Source organism: Phyllopteryx taeniolatus, chromosome 5 (assembly GCF_024500385.1).
Source record: "Phyllopteryx taeniolatus isolate TA_2022b chromosome 5, UOR_Ptae_1.2, whole genome shotgun sequence".
In the NCBI taxonomy this organism is placed as follows: domain Eukaryota; kingdom Metazoa; phylum Chordata; class Actinopteri; order Syngnathiformes; family Syngnathidae; genus Phyllopteryx; species Phyllopteryx taeniolatus.
The window spans coordinates 28,878,878-28,898,338 of NC_084506.1; the positions used below are offsets into that span (position 1 = coordinate 28,878,878).

General features: G+C 41.3%; 1 protein-coding gene across 1 annotated transcript; it reads left to right on the forward strand.

The window, feature by feature from the left end:
* The first annotated feature begins 99 nt into the window (after positions 1-99).
* Positions 100-12,339, forward strand: morf4l1 (mortality factor 4 like 1). The gene is made up of 12 exons (XM_061774557.1): positions 100-243; positions 3,858-3,904; positions 3,994-4,061; positions 4,136-4,222; positions 6,656-6,733; positions 6,828-6,853; positions 7,765-7,856; positions 7,981-8,082; positions 8,915-9,003; positions 9,095-9,267; positions 11,815-11,899; positions 11,995-12,339. The coding sequence occupies exons 1-12, from the start codon at positions 204-206 to the stop codon at positions 12,077-12,079; spliced, it is 972 nt and encodes a 323-aa protein (XP_061630541.1). The 5' UTR covers positions 100-203; the 3' UTR covers positions 12,080-12,339.
* Positions 12,340-19,461: the final 7,122 nt, after the last annotated feature.

Sequence of the window (19,461 nt, forward strand, 5' to 3'; positions counted from 1 at the left end):
CCTTGCTATTTTCTAATGTAAAGTGTTACCTTATTTTTATTTTTATTTTTTTCCCCTTAAATCTGTATTACCTTGTCGCGCTCTGCTTGGTCGCGTTTAGTGACGTCACCACATCGGTGATGACGTCTATAAGTGAGCGGCACCGTTTCAGATTGGAATGGGAGCTGGCGATTTTTCCCCTATTTTGATCGTTTAATCCGTGAATGGCGCCGAAACAGGACCCGAAACCTAAATTTCAAGAAGGTACCGTGCTCTCTGTCCGTGCGGTCTTAGAACCGCGATGATAGTAAGCGTCGAAATCGATGGAATGGAGCTCAGACATCAGCTAGCATCTCAGCCGCAGTTTAGCTTTCATTGTTGTTGTTATTAGCACAGGGCACATCCCCATGTCTTTATTCCTGGTATTATCTTCATTTCTGCTGCATAGTGAACGACTTATATCATCATAACGTCAAAGTCAACCCATTAATCAATTGAAAAGCATTTAGACCAGCGACATTTAGACGCCCCAGCTCCCTCCTGAGATAGTTGTTAGCTTAGCTGGGCTAAATCTATAGTCGAGGTTGTTTGTCGTGTGCACAAGCAGCAGGTTAGTGCAAATAAATTATTAGTTAACGGTCCATTACAGTATCCGTGCGCTTATTTCTCAGAATGTAGTATAATTAGTTTGTCAAAAGAAATCGTTTGGGTCGTGCAGTATATAAAAAAAGGTACGACTCTTTAAAACTGATGAAAATGCACCCGTTTCTGGCCAACGCTTATACGAAGTCAATGATTTTAGGTGTGACTCTTTTTTTTTTTAATGTTAATTATGTCTAATTGAAGTAATTAATTCTAGTCACTAAGCGAAAGGATCGAAGTGAAAAACCTGGGATAAGAAAAATCATAATTTGAAAAGAACAATGAATATTCAGTTAAAATTTTCAACACAGAATAGTCTAAAGACCTTTAGTAAAGTAATACAATGTAAAAATGTAAATATAAATGTAGTAAAAGACAGCAACGAAGGCTATATGACTATTGCTGTACATACAGTGGTGTGAAAAAGTGTTTCCTCCTTCTTGACACAAGTAAACACAAAATGCAGTTTTTAAATAAAGGTTTTTATTATTAAGGGAGAAAAAAAATCCAAACCTACATGGTCCTGTGTGACAAAAAACGTAATAACTGGTTGGGCCACCCTGAGCAGCAAGAACTGCAATAAAGCGTTTGCGATTACTTGCAATGAGTCTCTTACAGCGCTGTAGAGGAATTTTCTGGCCCACTCATATTTGCAGAATTGTTATAATTCAGCCACATTGGATGGTTTTTGAGCACGAACTGCCTTTTTAAGGTCATGCCACAGCATCTCAAAAGGATTCAGGTCAGGACTTTGACTTGGCCACTCCAAAGTCTTCATTTTGTTTTTCTTCAGCCATTCAGAGGTGGCCTTGCTGGTGAGTTTTGGATCATGTTCCTACTGCAGCACCCAAGTTTGTTTCAGCTTGAGGTCACGAACAGATGGTTGGACATGCTCCTTTAGGATCTTTTGGTAGACAGCAGAATTCATGGTTCCATTTATCACAGCAAGTCTTCCAGGTCTTGAAGCAGCAAAACAGCCCCAGACCATCACACTACCACCACCATATTTTACTGTTGGTATGATGTTTTTTTATGAAATGTGGTGTTACTTTTACGTCCGATGTAATGGAGCATACACCTTCCAAAATGACCACAAAGTATTTTCCAAAAATGTCATCAAGGTGTCTTCTGGCAAAATTGAGATGAGCCTTAATGTTCTTTTTACTCAGCAGTGGTTTTCATCTTGGAACTGTCATGCAGGCCATTTTTTTCCCAGTCTCTTTCTTATGGTGGAGTCATGAACACTGACCCTAACTGAGGCAAGTGAAGCCTGCAGTTCTTTGGATGTTGTTGTGGGGTCTTTTGTGACTTCTTGGATGAGTCATCGCTGCGCTCTTGGGGTAATTTTGGTCAGCCGGTCACTCCTGGGAAGGTTCACCACTGTTCTATGTTTTTTCCACTTGTGGATAATTGCTCTCACAGTGGTTTGCTGGAGTCCCAAAGCTTTAGAAATGGCTTAACTTTTTTACACAAGGCCATGTAGGTTTGGATTTTTTCCCCCTGCCCTTAATGATAAAAACCTTCATTTAAAACTCAATTTTGTGTTTACTTGTGTTGTCTTTGTTTAAATTTGTTTGATGATAAGAAACTTTTAAGTGTGACAAACATGAAGAAAAAAAAGAAATCAGGAAGGACTTTTTCACACCACTGTAATTGTTATAATGATGCAATCAAGCAATACATCTTGTATATGTGTACATATATTTGTACATCTATTGTGCTATAGAACAAAAAAAACAACTACGCCAAACAGAGTTTGCAGATGGCAGTCAGGTGATGTGTGGTTTAATTTGACACTCAACCATGCATAGAAGAAAAAAAACATGTCGAGAATGAACAAACACTCCGTTGTTCAATTACATAGGAAGGAATTAATAGAGCACAGTTAAGAGGCATTGGTAGTTGATAAAATTCATGAAATTAGAGTTGGAAGCCTACAATTGGCTGGCGACCAGTACAGGGTGTACTCCGCCTCTCACCCGAAGTTAGCTGAGATAGGCGCCAGCACAGCCACAAGCCTAGTGAGGATAAGCGGTTCAGAAAATGGATGGATAGAGTTGGAAGCGACGGATGGGAAAATATGAGCCAGGAGGGCGAGGGGTCAGAGTAACGTCACATGAAGGGACTTGGCCAGCTCTTTGTCCCAATAATGTCTCTGTTCATCCACCAATTTACATAACATTTTTCAGAAGCATAGAAAATTACTAGACTTTAAACCGATCTTATCGGCTTGATCGGAATTGGACGATAATTAGCATTTTTATGCTGATCAGCTTTGTCATTCGCCGAGCCGATCAATGACGTCATTGATCAGCTGCGCAAAAGACATTTACTCCGCATCGCCATTGTGTACAGTATATTTGAATCCAAAAGCTAATTTATTTTTAGCGTTGTCGCATTTCTTTTGATGTACTGCAATAAAATCTTCGCTTCCCGTCTTTTACGATCACGGGGCTTTATCTTGTCAACTCAAACGCGACTGGATACCCTCGTTACCATGACGACGATATCGCACTGGGTGTAATAAGAACAAAATGGAGAAAACAAAGATGCATTATTTCTTGTAAACAAATATTTTATTTTGAGCAGTTAAGTAAAATTTGATAATTTCCCACGGCACACCTGAAGATCGCTCACGCTACAGTAATGTGCCACAACGCACTGGTTGGGAATCACTGGACTAGGGAATACTTTTGAAGATACTCAGTATACAGTAGACAAGTCTAAACAGCAAATGAACAAGCCATTTAAATAGACACATTGCTCCTTGCTCCATCTTGTGATCGGATCGGTGATCTGTTATCGTTATTTTAAACTCGCTGATCAGTGATCGGCCCCAAAAATCCTGATCGTGTAAAGCCGAAAAAATATATAATAAAGATGTCTATATGGATCTGAAAAATAGCCTTACTCGTGTCGACATTTGGGGGGAGTTGTTAACTTCGGGGAATGTTGTGTGAGAATTATAATGCATGCACTTGCTCTGTCGAGAAATTTTGAAGTCTTGTTTAAAACTAGGACACCTGTTCTATGTCATCATTAGTGGTGTATGTTGGTAAGGTGGGGGGAAAAAAACGCAAACGCAGTGAATCACGAACAACAGCAGTTCTGCTGCCACTCAATATGCGCAATCATGAGTGTGGCTCATCGAGTGCCCCCTTTTGAGTGCCAGTTAGCGGCAGATACGCACACACCTATATAATGCTGACCTGTATATGAATGACTGTTGTTTCCAGGTGAAAGAGTGCTGTGTTTTCATGGGCCATTGCTCTACGAAGCTAAGGTAAATTTCCACAGCAAGTTTCCCTGCTTCTTGGAACGCCTCCTTCTTATGACTCCTTCTCTAAGTGTACCAAATGTGTTTCTGTGCAGTGTGTTAAGATAAACGTCAAGGAGAAACAAATCAAGTACTTCATTCATTATAGCGGGTGGAATAAAAAGTAAGTGAGTCGGTTAACATTTGTATTTTGGTTTGACATAAATGCATTATTGTCTATTTCATCATTCTTTCTAGTTGGGACGAATGGGTTCCTGAGAGCAGAGTGCTGAAGTATGTGGACAGCAATCTGCAGAAACAGAAAGAGCTTCAGAAGGCCAACCAGTATGTCCATTCTACAGTTCTTTAGTTTAACACTTTCGAAAAGTGTGTACAGTGGATATAAAAGGTCTACACACACCCCTCTTCAAATGTCAGGGTTTTTTTATATGAAAAAAATGAGACCAAGATAAATAATTTCAAAACTTTTTCCACCATTCATGTGACCCATAACTTGTACAACTCAATGCTTTACAAATATTTTGAGAGGGGAAGCAAAAACAAACTGAAATAATTTTATCCCTTATAAATGGGATGTGGCTGTGTTCAGAATTATCCATTCACATTCAAACTAGTCATGAGGGAGTCAGCAGACACCTGCCACCATTTAAAGTGCCTCTTCAGTTGTCCGAGTGAGCTTTTCCAGTTTTTTTTTTGCTTTCTAGCAGAAGCCTGAAGGTTTTGTGGTAACACTGACTGCCATTTAAAACGGTTCATAATTCCATCCACCTTGCCTCAGTCCCCAGTTTCAGCTGAAGAAAAATAGCCCAAAAGCATGATACCATCATGCTTCACTGTAGGTATGCTGTTCTTTTGGTGATACGCAGTGGTCTGCTTGCACCAAACATACCTTAAGGATTCATGGCCAAAAAGTTCAGCCTTGGTTTCATTGGACCATAACTCAATCTTCCAAACACGAGTGGAGAAAGTGTGTTACCAGGGCTCTACACTAACGTTTGCACTGGTCTTTTTCAGTTGGTCGCACCAGTGCGTGTGTGTGTGTGTGTGTGCATGCGTGTGCGCACGTATTTATGGATTGGACCATAGACTTTTGGATTCACATAAAAATGACTTGCAGTCAACGGAGACAGCAACACTGCCACCTAGTGGATGGAGGGACGGACCTTCCCACACGTGTGAACAGTCTCAAATTGTGTGTGTCTTGAAAACTGTTACGTTTGTCTCAAAAACAAACGTGGATGCCTGCTGATCCACAAATGAAACCTTCAACAATTCACAAGCGCAATTGAATATTTACAAATGATAAGTCATAAAAGTTGTCACATTTCTGTGGGCCCAATTATACATTACTCGTGCACTCACTGTCATAGTCTCGCCACGCTGCACTATTTGCATATCTGTTGTTGACCAATACTGGCCACTCATGCCAGAGTAGCATCTGCTCCATTTGTACACTGATTGAGGAGTATCTGCAACATTTGCACATTCAACATTGTCCCAGATTATCGCACGACTCGCTTGAAGTCTTGGCGCCCTTTGCAACGATGGTCATTGCACCGGACTATTGCAATATTAGTCTTTCGAACTGCTCTAAGTGCTAGAGGACTCTGCATCTTTTTGCACAATTGTCCCAAAAAATAATAATAATAATGTACCGGCATTACCAGATAACTAGCAACCCTTTATTGCTCAGTGACTGTTTTTTGTTAATGTCTTTATGTCTCAATAGTGTTCTCTGTCAATTGACTGTCTGTTGTCGTACTAGAGCGGCTCCGACTACCGGAGACAAATTCCTTGTGTGTTTTTTGGAAATACTTGGCAAATAAAGATGATTCTGATAATAAATGCACACACAATAAAAAAAAAACACGTGTAAATCACGGATATAATTGTGGATTTGAAAAACACGTGTAAATTGCGGATATATTTGTTGATCTGAAAAATGTGTAAATCGCGGATATATTTGTGTAAATCATTTTGAGAAAATGTCTCTCCCCATACGTGAGCACAGACTTTCTCCAGCTCGCGGGCGCTTCGCCACGCGAGGTTCGCTCTCGTCGGGGCGGGGGGGGGGGGGGGGGGGAAACGTGCATGTACCCATTTGTTGTTAATAATAATGAGATGCCGCTGTATCTATCTTCAGAAAGGAAAGCGTGTAGGTGGAGGAGATTGACTAAAGCAGTGAAAAAGATGGTGACTTTCAACCACAATGTCTCTAAATAGTGTGACTGTGATAAGGGAGCATTAAAACACACACAAAAATGCAACCACATGAAAACTTTACTCGCTCACACAGAAAAGGGTCTCATACGTGACCAATTTGGTCACAGTCTCGAGCCCTGGTTATGAAACACCATACCTTCAAATAGAAGCAGGTGTTTGCTGACTCCCATTTAATGTGAGTTTGAATGTGATTGGTTAATTCTGAACACAGCTGAATCCCAGTTATAAGAGGGTGTGTACAACCACACTATTCAGTTATTTTTAACTCCCCTCTCAAAAAGATAATAAAAGGTTATATGTTCACATTAATGGCTTAAAGTTTTGCGATAAATGGTCTAATTTTGTTTTTGTTTCACAAAAACCTGGCATGTAAACAGGGGTGTATACATATTTTAGATCTACTGTAACTACCTAACTTATATAAAAATGTGCAGAGGCAGAGACCCACATATCTAACTTTGCATATGATCAATCATTTATAATAGCGATGATTTCCAAAACGTTGACTGTTTGTTGCATCCTTTCTTATCCTAGAGACCATTATGTTGAAGGAAGAATGAGGGGTGCTGCACCGAATAAGAAGATACCTGCTACTTCACAGAAAAACGACGTGTAAGTGCAACATTCACTGTTCATTGGCGCTCCCGCTTTGTAATGCTGCATCATACTTTTACAGTAAATAATGTTGTTTTTTTTTCTATTGCAGGAAAACCAAAAAGAACAAACAAAAAAGTATGTGCTTCTCATGTTAATGTGTTGACTTATATGTATAACTGAGTAACTGAGTCAATCATGTCTTGTCGCATGTTCATGTTCATCAGGCTAGTAGACTGACATAAAGCTGGTGTTAAAATTGTTACACAAGCTTTATTTTTAACTTAATGCATTCGTTTTTGAAATATTTTTGCACTTGCAGTGGATGGATCTAGGTTATGTGGGGGGAAAAAAAAGACTTAACTAATCATTGAAACACAGGAAGAAATTATGATAAATGATGCACCGCTAACTGGCTGGTTCTTTTTTTCTCCTATGTCTAATCTTACCCTTAGCTCAATGGCAGTGCGCCCTGATATTCACTTCGTCATGGCCGGCATGCGTGCAGTCTGAGCGGGCTAACCAGTCTCCTCTGCTAGTTCTCGCCACCCACCTTTTTCTTCTAAGTCTATCTCACGTCGAGCTCCAAGGTAGTGCCTTGTGGCCAACCAAGTGCGATAGAGACTGGTTATTTTGCACTGCTTAGCCCGCCCAGAGTGGTGTTGCGGCTGTGTTTTTTCGTTGACAAAATCACATGAAAACCAAAAAGGCACTATTGGGCCATTTTCAACCAAAAATGTTCAGCGACCAAATTTTCGGTGCATCCCTAAATGACATCATTCAATCTCTTTGCGGAACGGTTTTGCTGTCCAACACAAATCATATACTATATTTCTAAATTGTTTTTCTTTTTAGTATTTTTATTCAAAACACAATACACAGAACATGTTTTTTGGGGGGGAGGAGGGGCATCATTTTTGTTGGACAGAGATGATGGCACATTGTGTCAATATTTCTACAAAATATTTCTACAAAATGCATCAGATTTTGAGGCTATTTCTTGTGTACAGCCCTCCTCAGCAAGAGTTAAGCATGTCTGTCTGTTCTAGCTCCTGGTCCAGGAGAAGGGCCGAGTTCAGGAGGGGACCCAGCCCACCCTCCACGAAAGAAGAGGGCTCGTGTTGACCCCACTGTTGAAAGTGTATGTTCGCCACTCTCCTACGTAGAAGTTAAATCACATCATATACTGTTTGTGTGCTGTGTGTGGTAGTAAGTGTTGCTAGTTGTCTTGTGTAATATCATGTTACTTGATGTTGTTTGGTCAGGAGGAGACCTTCATAAACAGAGTGGAAGTTAAAGTCAAAATCCCTGAGGAGCTGAAACCTTGGCTAGTAGATGACTGGGATTTGATTACACGACAAAAACAGGTTAGTAGTATATTTATTTTCTGTCGCTGTACACCGAGCAGCGTTACTGAACTGAGCAATTGCAACCGAAGTACAGTCGGTGACACCTGCTGCCAGGAAAACAGTGACCATGGTGTTCTTATCAGGGAACCAAATTTTGAGGCTTCACATGTACTGTATTATTTTTTTATAGTACGGTACCACAGTCAACTTGGCGCAATTTCTAAGGAAGAAGCGGATTGTGCTCCCTGCAGTAGCTGTATTATTATAATACAGCAAGAGCGGAAACTTGTGAGAAATAAAAAGAGAGAGTGTGGATATTTGAGTGGGTATTCGCAATGATAGCCCCATTCATTGACTGCATTTGTGCGTTTTGGTGAAAGACACTCTCCACGCTTTGCTTTTTAGCCATAGCAGGGTTGGCACTGCTCACTGCACACTCATGAAAACTTCTTAGCCAATGTGGCTAAACAGTATCAAATTATCCGAGCCATACTTGTGTGTAGCTAAACCTTCAGCCACACTTAGCCAGTCCTCGTCACTGGGAAGCCAATAAGCTTTAATGGCGTGGGCCATGTTAGTTACTCTTTGGAGGTCTAAATAGCCAAAATATGGGACCTTTAAATATGATACAACGTGGCATTTTTGATTGGCTGTTCATCTGCGACGTTGCAATGTTGTTCACCTGCAATTTAAAATTTATAATCGCAGCAGAACCTGTTGGTGACGGTCGGCTACTCATTATTGCACAACCCTGGCCCGCAGTGGCGTTCTGTTGCATAGCACAGAGGGCAGTGGACCTTCTGACCTTTCCATACAGTGTCGCCAACCTCTGATTGTTTTCTGTCTTCAGCTCTTCCATCTGCCTGCTAAGAAGAACGTTGATGTGGTGCTTGAAGATTACGCAAATTACAAGAAATCGAGAGGAACCTCTGACAGCAAGTAAGACTTGTTTCTAATGTTCACAGAAATTTACTTGTTTTCTAACATACTGTCCGGAGTCTAAAGGTTCTCTTCTGTTCCTCACTTTCAGGGAGTTTGCCGTGAGTGAGGTTGTTGCCGGAGTGCGGGAATATTTTAACGTTATGCTGGGCACCCAGCTGCTCTATAAATTTGAGAGACCACAGTACGCAGACATCTTGGCCAACCACCCAGATACATCCATGTCACAGATCTACGGCGCCCCACACCTGTTAAGGCTCTTTGGTAAACCCTCTTGCACCACACTATCCTCACTGATTGAGTACCTGCTAGCAAACTAGTACAGCATAATCTCGATACACCGGATGTACTTACATACTCCAATGCGACATCAGTGCATGTCTGAGATCAACAAAAGGTGTGTGATATCCACCAGTCACTTCATTATGTACACCCATCCAACTTCTGGTCAATGCAAATGTCTATCATCCAATGCCATGACAACAAACTTAATGCATCGCTGTGTATAAATAAACATGGTCAAGATGATCAACATCATCATAAACGCCTTGTCAATGTCAGAGGTGAATGGCCAGCCTGTTTTAGCAACTTAAATAACCACTTGTTACAAGTGAGGTATATGCAGAAAAACACATTCCGACTTGAACTACAATACAAGAGGACTACAATGGGCCCCTGTCTGCTCATAACATTGCACACTAGAAGGTAGGAAAATGTCTGGTTTCCACTTCTGCTGCAACATCTGAACAGTTGGATCTGAGTTAGGTGTAAAAATCCATCCCTCCTACGTCGTATCAACACTTTAGCTGCGGTGATGTCATTGTGAGGAGGTTACGCAGTGATCTTACAGACCCTTTCCAAAAAATGTGTATATCATGGAAAAGTTTATTTCCATAATTCCATTCAAAACGTTAAACTTTCATAGATTATAGATTCAGGGCACACAATTTAGACAATTTCAGGTATTTGTTTATTTTTATATAATTTGGGGTTCTGGCTCATAAAACCCACAAAATCAGGAATTCAAAAAATGTTAATGCTATGAATAAATCAACCCTCTTTTTGCAGGCCATAAATGGTTTAAACTGAGTGTCAGACACTAATCATCTACTAAACTCAAAGCACCTGCACAGGTTTCCCCAGGTCTCATTAAATTGCTTCAGTTTGGTTCAATTGTCTCAGTTGGGTTCAAAATGGGGAAGACTGCAGACTTGACAACTGGCCAGAAGACCATCATTGATACCCTCCATAGGACAGGTAAGCCACTAAGGTTGAGCACAAAAGAGTGCTGTGTCCAATAATATCAATGGAAAGTCTAATGGAAGGACAAAATGTAGCAGAAGATGCACCAGCAAAAGAGATGACCGTGGGCTTCAGTGGATTATCAAACAGAGAAAATTCAAGAATCTAGCAGAGAGAGATTCAGAAAGAGTGGAATGAGGCGGGAGTCACAGCTTCAAAAACCACCACATTCAGACGCATCCGGGAAATGGGTTACAACTGTTGGGTTCCTCGGGTCAAGCCACTTCTGAGCCTGAGCCAACATAGAAGGCGTCTCAACTGGTCCAAAGAGAAGAAGAACTGGACTGTTGGCCAGTGTTCCAAGGTCCCCTTTTCCGATGAAAGTAAAGTGTGCCTTTCATTCGGGAATCAAGGTCTAAGGGTTTGGTGGAAGACAGTTGAAGAACAGAACCCGAGCTGCTGATTTCATCTTCAAGCAGGACCTGGCCCCTGCCCATACCGCCAGAAGCACCAAAAGTTGGTTTGATGCCCATGCATCACAGTGCTTGACTGGCCAGCCAACCCGCCGGATCCTAACCCCATTGAGAATCTATGGGGTATTATCAAGAGGAAAATGAGGGGCACCAGACCCACAAACAAAGAAGAACTAACATCAAGCGTCAAGGAAACCTGGGCTTCCATAATTCCCAGGAGATGCCACAGGCTGATTGTCTCAATGGCACGGCGCATCGAGGCAGTGATTAAAGCAAAGGGATTTTGAAAGGACCATATTTTGTTTGATTTTAATGTGACCCTAATTTCTTTCTTTTTTTCTACAAAAACTGAGAACTAAATGGTGATTTCGTCACAGTATTCAAATTTTTGAATTTCCGATTTTGTGGGTTTTACGAGCTGGAAGTAAAATGGATGTAAAAATAAAAAAATAAATACTTGATTTTTTTTAAAATTGTGGGCCCTGAATCTATAATCTATGAAAGTTTCAATTTTTGAATGGAATTATGGAAATCCATCCATCCATCTTCCGCTTATCCGAGGTTGGGTCGCGGGGGGCGGTAGCTTTAGCAGGGAAGCCCAGACTTCCCTCTCCACAGCCACTTCCTCCAGCTCTTCCGAGGGGATCCCAGGCAAGCCGAGAGACATAGTCTCTCCAGCGTATCCTGGGTCGACCCTGGGGTCTCCTCCCGTTGGGACGTGCCCGGAACACCTCACCAGTGAGGCATCCTGGAGGCATCCTAAACAAATGCCCGAGCTACCTCATCTGGCTCCTCTCAATGTGGAGGAGCAGCGGCTCAAAGAGAGGAATTATGGAAATAAACTTTTTCATGATATTAAAATTTTTTGGATAGGGTCTGGACATGCTCAAACCATCTCCAATCTGTTCCTTGAACACGACAATGTCTTCATTGTACTCAGTTGTCCTCCACAGTCACCAGATTTCAATAGAGCACCTTTTGCGATGTGCTGGAACATAGAATTTGCATAAATATTGTAATGCTATTCAAGCCGATATCTGAGGAATTTGCCACTATAGCCCTTTCTTTGTAATGTCTTCTTCTTTGGTCTTGCAAGTGCGAATCGGAGCCATGCTGGCTTACACTCCTCTGGATGAGAAGAGCCTAGCCCTGCTGCTCACCTACCTGCAAGACTTCCTCAAGTGAGCATCCGCACACTTATATATTTTTTAGCTGGATCATCAACAGTTCACCTGTACAACAAAGCAGTCGTGTGAGACATGTCGCTTTGTTGCAGGTATCTCGTCAAGAATTCCGCAACGCTCTTCAGCGCCAGCGACTACGAGGTGGCTCCGCCAGAGTACCACCGCAAGGCTGTTTGAGCTTTGCGAGTAAGGGAGAGGATATTGGATCAGGATGTGTGCATCATCAAGGAAGTCTCAGACCAATTTGTCAAGTTTATTTTGTTTGGAAAGCTGCTAAGTACACTCTTCCTGTATTGTTTTTTTTTTTTTTTTTTTTAATACCACCCTTTAGTTTCAATGACAGGTATTTTGACAAGGAACTTCAACATTTCACCTTTTGGTTCTTTATTTTTGTTCACATACAATCATCATTTTCTAATAAAACTACTTCATTTCTTCATGTGTCTTTGCTTTGCTTTATGGGACTTCTATGAAAGATTCCACTTTTCTCCGAACTCCAGCTTGTTGGCTGTAACACTTGAATGAAAGTGAGATAAGATGGAATGTGTTTCACACTTTGGCATAATCTGGATGTTGTCCTGAAAAGAAAAATGGCAGGGGAGTGAGAATCACATTTTAAATTGGTTTGTTTTGGCCCGCCATATGGTTAACTGGATGAACATCTGATCCAGCGATCAATTGATCGTATCTCAAACTGGAAGGCCTGTCCAATAGCCCCAATGTGATGATCATCAAAGAACATGGAGCCTATTTGATCTCTGGTTTGCATTGATTATGTCCCTGTGTGCCTCTGCTGCCAGCAGACATGATGGGAAGCATGTGACACTGAAGAGAGAAATGTGTCAGGCTTTGTGATGTTTGGCAGCAACCGGCCTTCCCCTCAACTGCTGTGATGTAGTTGACATAAAAAAAATGGAGACGCAAAATGTTCTTTTCAGACTGATTTGTGGTTTCATATCTGCTGACCGGGTTTAATACCATTCCCCCCTTGACCTAAACAAAAGACACATGTAGCTTCACTGGAGTGTCTGCTCTGTGCGCAGCCCTAACACGTCTTTTTTTTGTTTTGTTTTTTTGTCTGCCAGCTGAAGACCAGTCAATCTGGCTTGCAGGAGTGATCCGGTTCATATTTTAAATCAGATAATCTATCATAAGCAGCTCTTCATTTAACATACTCTTAGATTTGGCCCAAAAAGTCTTAAATATCAGAAACACAGATGGTTTCCCACATTACTTTTCAAAATATTTTTAACGTTCCAGTAATTAATTCAAAGACAAATAAAATGTCCAAAGCCATCCAACAAATGAGTGTCCTGTATCTCGATGGGTTATGCAAACCGCGAATAATTTAGCCGTTTAATAATCAAGAATGACTTGAATGCATTTGCAAAACACATTTTCTATGTATTTTTAATGACATTTGACAATATATGCTTTTCATAAGATGGCTAATCAGACCGACTTTAGCAGCACAAAAATACTTAACATACTTTTAACTTCCATCAATCAATTTTCTATAGCTTCTCTGGAGGCTGTCGTTGGCCAATCACATGGCACAACCATTCACACGCACATTATTATCCATAGATAACAGAGTCTTCAGTGAACCTAACATGCATGTTTTTGGAATGTGGGCAGAAGCTGGAATACCTAAAAGAAAAGCTGCACAAGCACGGGGGTGGATCATGCAAAATCCATACAGGAAGGCTGAGATTCTAACTCCGTATCTTTAGAACTGTGAAGCAGACATGCTAACCAGTACTGCCTTTACATACAACCCCAATTCCAATGAAACTTAGAATTTTATGGCTGCAACACATTCCAAAACAGCTGGGACAGGGTCATGTTTACCACTGTTACATCACCTTTTCTTTTAACAATATTCAATAAATGTTTGGGAACTGAGGACACTGATTGTTGAAGCTTTGTAGGTGGAATTCTTTCCCATTCTTGCTTGATGAACAGCTTCAGCTGTACAACAGTCCGGAGTCTCCTTTGTCGGATTTTACGCTTCATAATGCGCCACACATTTTCAATGGAAGACAGGTCTGGACTGCAGGCAGGCCAGTCTAGTACCCGCACTCTTTTACTACGAACCCACGCTGTTGTAACACGTGCAGAATGTGGTTTGGCATTGTCTTGCTGAAATAAGCAGGGGCGTCCATGACAAACGTTGCTTGGATGGCAGCATATGTTTCTCCAAAACCTGTATGTACCTTTCAGCATTAATGGTGCCTTCACCGATGTGTAGGTTACCCATGCCATTGGCACTAACACAGCCCCATACCATCACAGATTCTAGCTTTTGAACTTTGCGTCCATAACAGTCTGGATGGTTCTTCTCCTCTTTGGGCCGGAGAACAGGACGTCTACAATTTCCAAAAACAATTGGAAATGTGGACTCGTTGGACCACAGAACATTTTTCCACTTTTCATCAGTCCATCTTAGATGAGCTTGGGCCCAGAGAAGCCGGCGGCGTTTCTGGGTGTTGTTGATAAATGGCTTTTGCTCTGCATAGGAGAGTTTCAAGTTGCACTTACGGATGTAGCGCCGAACTGTATTTACTGACATTGGTTTTCTGAAGTGTTCCTGAGCCCATTTGGTGATATCCTTTACACATTTATGTCGGTTTTTGATGCAGTGCCGCCTGAGGAATCAAAGGTCACGGGCATTCAATGTTGGTTTTCGGCCTTGCCGCTTACATGCACTGATTTCTCCAGATTCTCTGAACCTTTTGATGATATTATGGACCATAGGTGATGAAATCCCTAAATTTCTTGCAATTGTACGTTGAGGAACATGTCCTTAAACTGTTCCACTATTTTCTCACGTACTTGTTCACAAAGAGGTGAACCTCACGCCATCTTTTCTTGTGAATGACTGAGCAATTCAGGGATGCTTCTTTTATACCCAATCATGGCACCCACCAGTTTATCAGTTTGAACATTAAATATCGTGTCATTGTAGTGTATTCAATTAAATATAGGTTGAACATGATTTGCAAATCATTGTATTCTGTTTTTATTTATGTTTAACACAACGTCCCAACTTCATTGGAATTGGGGTTGTACAATACATTCAATCATAGCACCAGCAGTGGTTCACAAAGCTGACGGCAAGGGATCAATTCCCACTCGGTGCCCTGGCACAACCACCCAGTGATTGACTGGCGACCAGTCCATGTTGTATTCAGCCTTTCCCTTTACCCTGAACAGTCGACCTGCGCCAGAAATGGATATTGGGTTATTCTGCAGCGAAACAGTGCATGTTTTAGGATGTTGGAGTTGTTGTGGTGTAAAGCAGCCATTAGATGTCAGGATTTCACAAAGTGTCTGTCACTAATGAACTCCACTGTTGTCCATTATGTTTTAGTGAAGATACAAATGCAAGCACACAAACCACCATAGAGTCATTGCAACACACAAAACTATCTTCCAATTCTCGGCTCCCTCCAAGCTGCATCAATTCAAGAGAGAGGATGAGTGACAACCGCAGGCCCGCAAATGTTGTCACTTTAACTGACTGATTGAGGCGATTTGTGCCTCATATGATTCCTCAACAGCAAATCCATCTGCTCGGGACTCTTTGAGGTGAAAAACCGCCAGCGTTTAATGTGGTACTGAATGTATCCTCAGACTGCGAGTTAGTGGTGGACTAATTAGATATTGGGCGGCAAGTCTTGCCAGTGAACGGCTGCCAGAGCTTTGTGTGACTGCATGTCATTAGTATTGGAAAAGTACACTCGCCACAAAGGGCTGCGGTCACTCAGAGCCACTAAAACATGAAAGAACATACCAGCTCTTCGGGGGGAAGGAATTTGCACAACATAAACAGCCTGTAAAATGGAAAACTACATCTGTGTCTATTTGTTTTGCTGAACAGCAGCCAGTGTTGGCTGTTCTTGCTGAAAGTCCTTCCAATAACAGTACAGTCCAAATAAAAGGAAGGGGCCGTTTGATCCATCTGTTTCCAATGCAAGCAGTGCAGTTTTGAAGCGGTTTCGAGCACAGGATCTTGCTCGGTGGGAGGCTAATTCATTAAAGCTTTAGAACACATTGTGGCATTTTCCAAATTAGCTTTGACATCACATGTTTAATTAGCCTGTGTCTGCTGCTTGTTTCTCACTGCACATACTGGAATGAAACAGAGACATTTACCGTGCAGATTTTTGTAATGTGTGTGATGTGAATGGGATCCGGCAATGTGGAAGGACATACTACTACTACATTAACATCTTTAACTGACACTGTCAGAGGGGTATATATTTATTACTGTGATAGAATGGGGTCCTGCTGCAAACAGCGAAAATCTGAGTAAAATGACACACACCTAGAATGGTTTATAATTGCCTAGCGATGCCACAAGATGGCAGAAAAGCACTGCATGAAGCGCCTTAACTCACTTGAACATAGTTCCCTGGCAATAAGATGCTACAAGATGGTGGCAAAGCAATACTTTTATACTAGATATGGCTTAGGTCTGAGCACAAAATTAACAAATCTTTTTCATCTCTTTTCTCTTATGCTCTCTTTTTTGTTCGTGTCGGTTCTTAGGGCTGCTCGCCTATGAACCGACACGAAAGGTTCATAAAGGTTATCATAAAGCGTCCCACCCCTAGTTACGTTACTTATCTGTACTAAAACGTTCACAACCACATCATTTTTATTTTTAACCATCCCAAACCAGTCTGTGAAGCTTAACGTTTGACCACCAAGCTAAACTGGCAAATTAGCTTAGCTGTCTTTGTGAGTTTTGTTGTGATGGAAGAAGTTTGACGACGTTGTTGTTGTGTCTTTAACGCGCAAGTTGCAACCCATGCTGGTTGCCATTCTCTTTTTGCAGACTTCATCGACATCATGATACTTGAATCCAAATGTTATCTTTGGAGCTCCTTCCATCGTTGTTCATGTAGGTGTCTACGTCACACCGGGAAGTGCGCAACAACGCAGACTGTGTTGCCACGTTGGTCCAAATGACGCCCCAAAACGTTTCTTTATTTCAAAATGCTGATTTCCAATTCTAAACGCGATGACTTGTCAAGTCAAGTAGTTCAAGTCAAAGTCAAGTCAAGTCTCTTGGTTACCAAGTCAAAGTCAAGTCTTAAGTATTTGGCAAGCAAGTCGCAGGTCATAAAACTGGCAACTCAAGTCAATTAGATTGACTCTCGTCAAGTCAATTGACTTAAGTCCCCCAATCTCTGATAGACTTTATCAAAGTAAGGATTGTGCAGTAAAACTCATGTTTGTGCTTGATCCCATGGACAGTTACACACTAGTGCTGGCGTGTTTGTGCACATTTCCCACCAGTGAAATGTTCTGTGTTCATACATGAGCTGTCGTTTGTTTGGATGGATGTCCAGTCATGATCACCATTATTGGCATGAAGTTTAAGTACTAAATGTGGAATATCTGGTGAAGAAAAATAATCGTGAAACATAATTTTTCTAGAGAGAACTTGTGCTTGTTACAAAAGAGCAAATGATAAACAATATTTTATGGACAGACGGAAACAAAAATAGAGCTTTTTCGTGATGCACACAAACAGTATGTTTACAGACGGCGCAATGAAGTCTTTAAGGAAAAGAACACTGCCAACATTCAAGCATGGTGGAGGATCCATAATTCTGTGGGGCTGCTTTGACACATCTGGTACTGGAGGCCTTGACTGTATCACAGGCATCATGAAATGTTGTCTTACCCAGTGTAAGAAAACGTGGTTTGAGGCAAAGATCATGGGTCCTCCAGCAAGACAAATACCAAAAGGACCCATCCAAAAGAACATAGGAATGGCTGAAAAGGAAAAGGAAAGAAAAAGACTGTTTTAAAATGGCCAGCAATGAATTGAAAATCTTTGGGGGGAGCTGGAATTTGTCGTTGGGGAAAAGAACCCTGCAAATGTTCAAGAGCAAGAACAAATTGCAAAGGAAGAGTGGGAGAAAATACCACCTGAGAAGTACAAAAAGCTTATCGATGGATACAAGAAAGATTCTCTGCCAAAGGGTGTGCAACCAAATATTTAGGAGGGGTGTCAACATTGCGGCACATGCTTTTTTTTTTTTAGTTTTTTCCCCCCCTTCTTTTTCCCCTTTGAAATTACAAAATCTAAGTTGAAAAAAAAACAATCTTAGTTAAATTAAAGATCCTGATGATATAATGTTGGTACATTTCCATTTATTTATGAAGATATTATACAGGTTATGCAAAAAAAACAAACAAAAGGAAGGGGTGCCCATAATGGTGAGCACGACTGTAATGGCTTTGAAGTGTCAGCTTGGAATATTTAATAAGATAAAACACCACAGCCCCACCACTCTGTCCCTCATTAGGCGCAGCCAAAAGACCTTTTCATGGCACCTTAGGAAACAGCTTAATGTTCTCCTCTTTCATGTGCTTCTCCCTGGTGCGTCCCCTCTTTGTTCGGTCTCTTGAGCGCTCGCGTACATTCGTTGATGTTTCGTGATTGACCGATCACTCAAGAAGCCCTTCACGACATACAGTAAAATGCACACCACACGTGTGATTTAAACCTCCGGAGAGGGCCCCGTTGTACTGTGTAGCGTTTCATTCAGGACATATCTGTTTAATTTTTAATTTCATTGATACTTACGCAAAGCATAACGATGCAATTATTGAATCAAAGAATTCATTCATTCATTCAAGAGCTGCCGACTTACACTAACTCAACACGCACACTGGCTAACGCTTAGCCACCTAACAGCCGGCCGCAAACCTGAGCCAATAACAGCTATCTGTACCGTCTCATTTGCCGACTCTTTCTTTTAAATCTCTACTCAATTTTAATAGAATTTATGTTCTGATTTACACATTTTAAACAACACTCAAGCTACTTTGATTGGTAGTGGATGCAGGAATCACTGGGTTATTAACAGAATACCAAAGACAAAGGAACTTTTCCATATTTTCTCACTTTATTTGATCATATGGAGCTGGACAAAATAAAGAAACCGTCGCTCAGTAGGACTTTAGCTCCACAGGAGACACATGTCTTTAGGTGTGCCTAATAAAGTGGGGTGATTGTAGGGACGTGCTTCCCGTTTTAACCTGCAGAGGGCAGACTTGTTTGCAAAAGAAACTGAAGCTGTAAATGGTACTTCCTTGGTCACCTGGTTTAACCTCGTTCAGTGCGATAAAACAAGCATTCGCAACAAACAACGCTTCACAGCTATGGACAGTTTGAAGTCTTCAATTAACTTTACGTGGGGGTTTTTGGAATGTGGGAGGAAGCTGGAATCGCTGGAGAAAACCATGAAAAAGAGAAAAACTGCACACAAGAAGGCAGGAGCTGAGATCTAAACACGGGCCTCAGAACTGTAAGGTAGACATGCTAACCGCTAGACCCATGTGCTGCCTTTAAAAAAATATTGATTGTAAATTTTCCCAGTAGACTATCAAAGAAATTAAGCCAAATAGCTATCGCCAAGTTATACAAGTAGCACGTGTTAATAGTAAAACGTGGGTGTTTTGGTTAAGCTATACTTGGGTCCACTTAAATGGGTACACACGTACCATATACCGATAATCGAGCCGAATCTAACCAT

Bases quoted from the DNA above. Each gene is read 5' to 3' on its own strand.
- morf4l1 (XM_061774557.1), top strand. From the start codon at position 204: ATGGCGCCGAAACAGGACCCGAAACCTAAATTTCAAGAAG. The intron at 4,223-6,655 runs GTATGTCCATTC...TTCTTATCCTAG, and splicing joins GAGCTTCAGAAGGCCAACCA to AGACCATTATGTTGAAGGAA. The intron at 6,734-6,827 runs GTAAGTGCAACA...TTTCTATTGCAG, and splicing joins ACTTCACAGAAAAACGACGT to GAAAACCAAAAAGAACAAAC.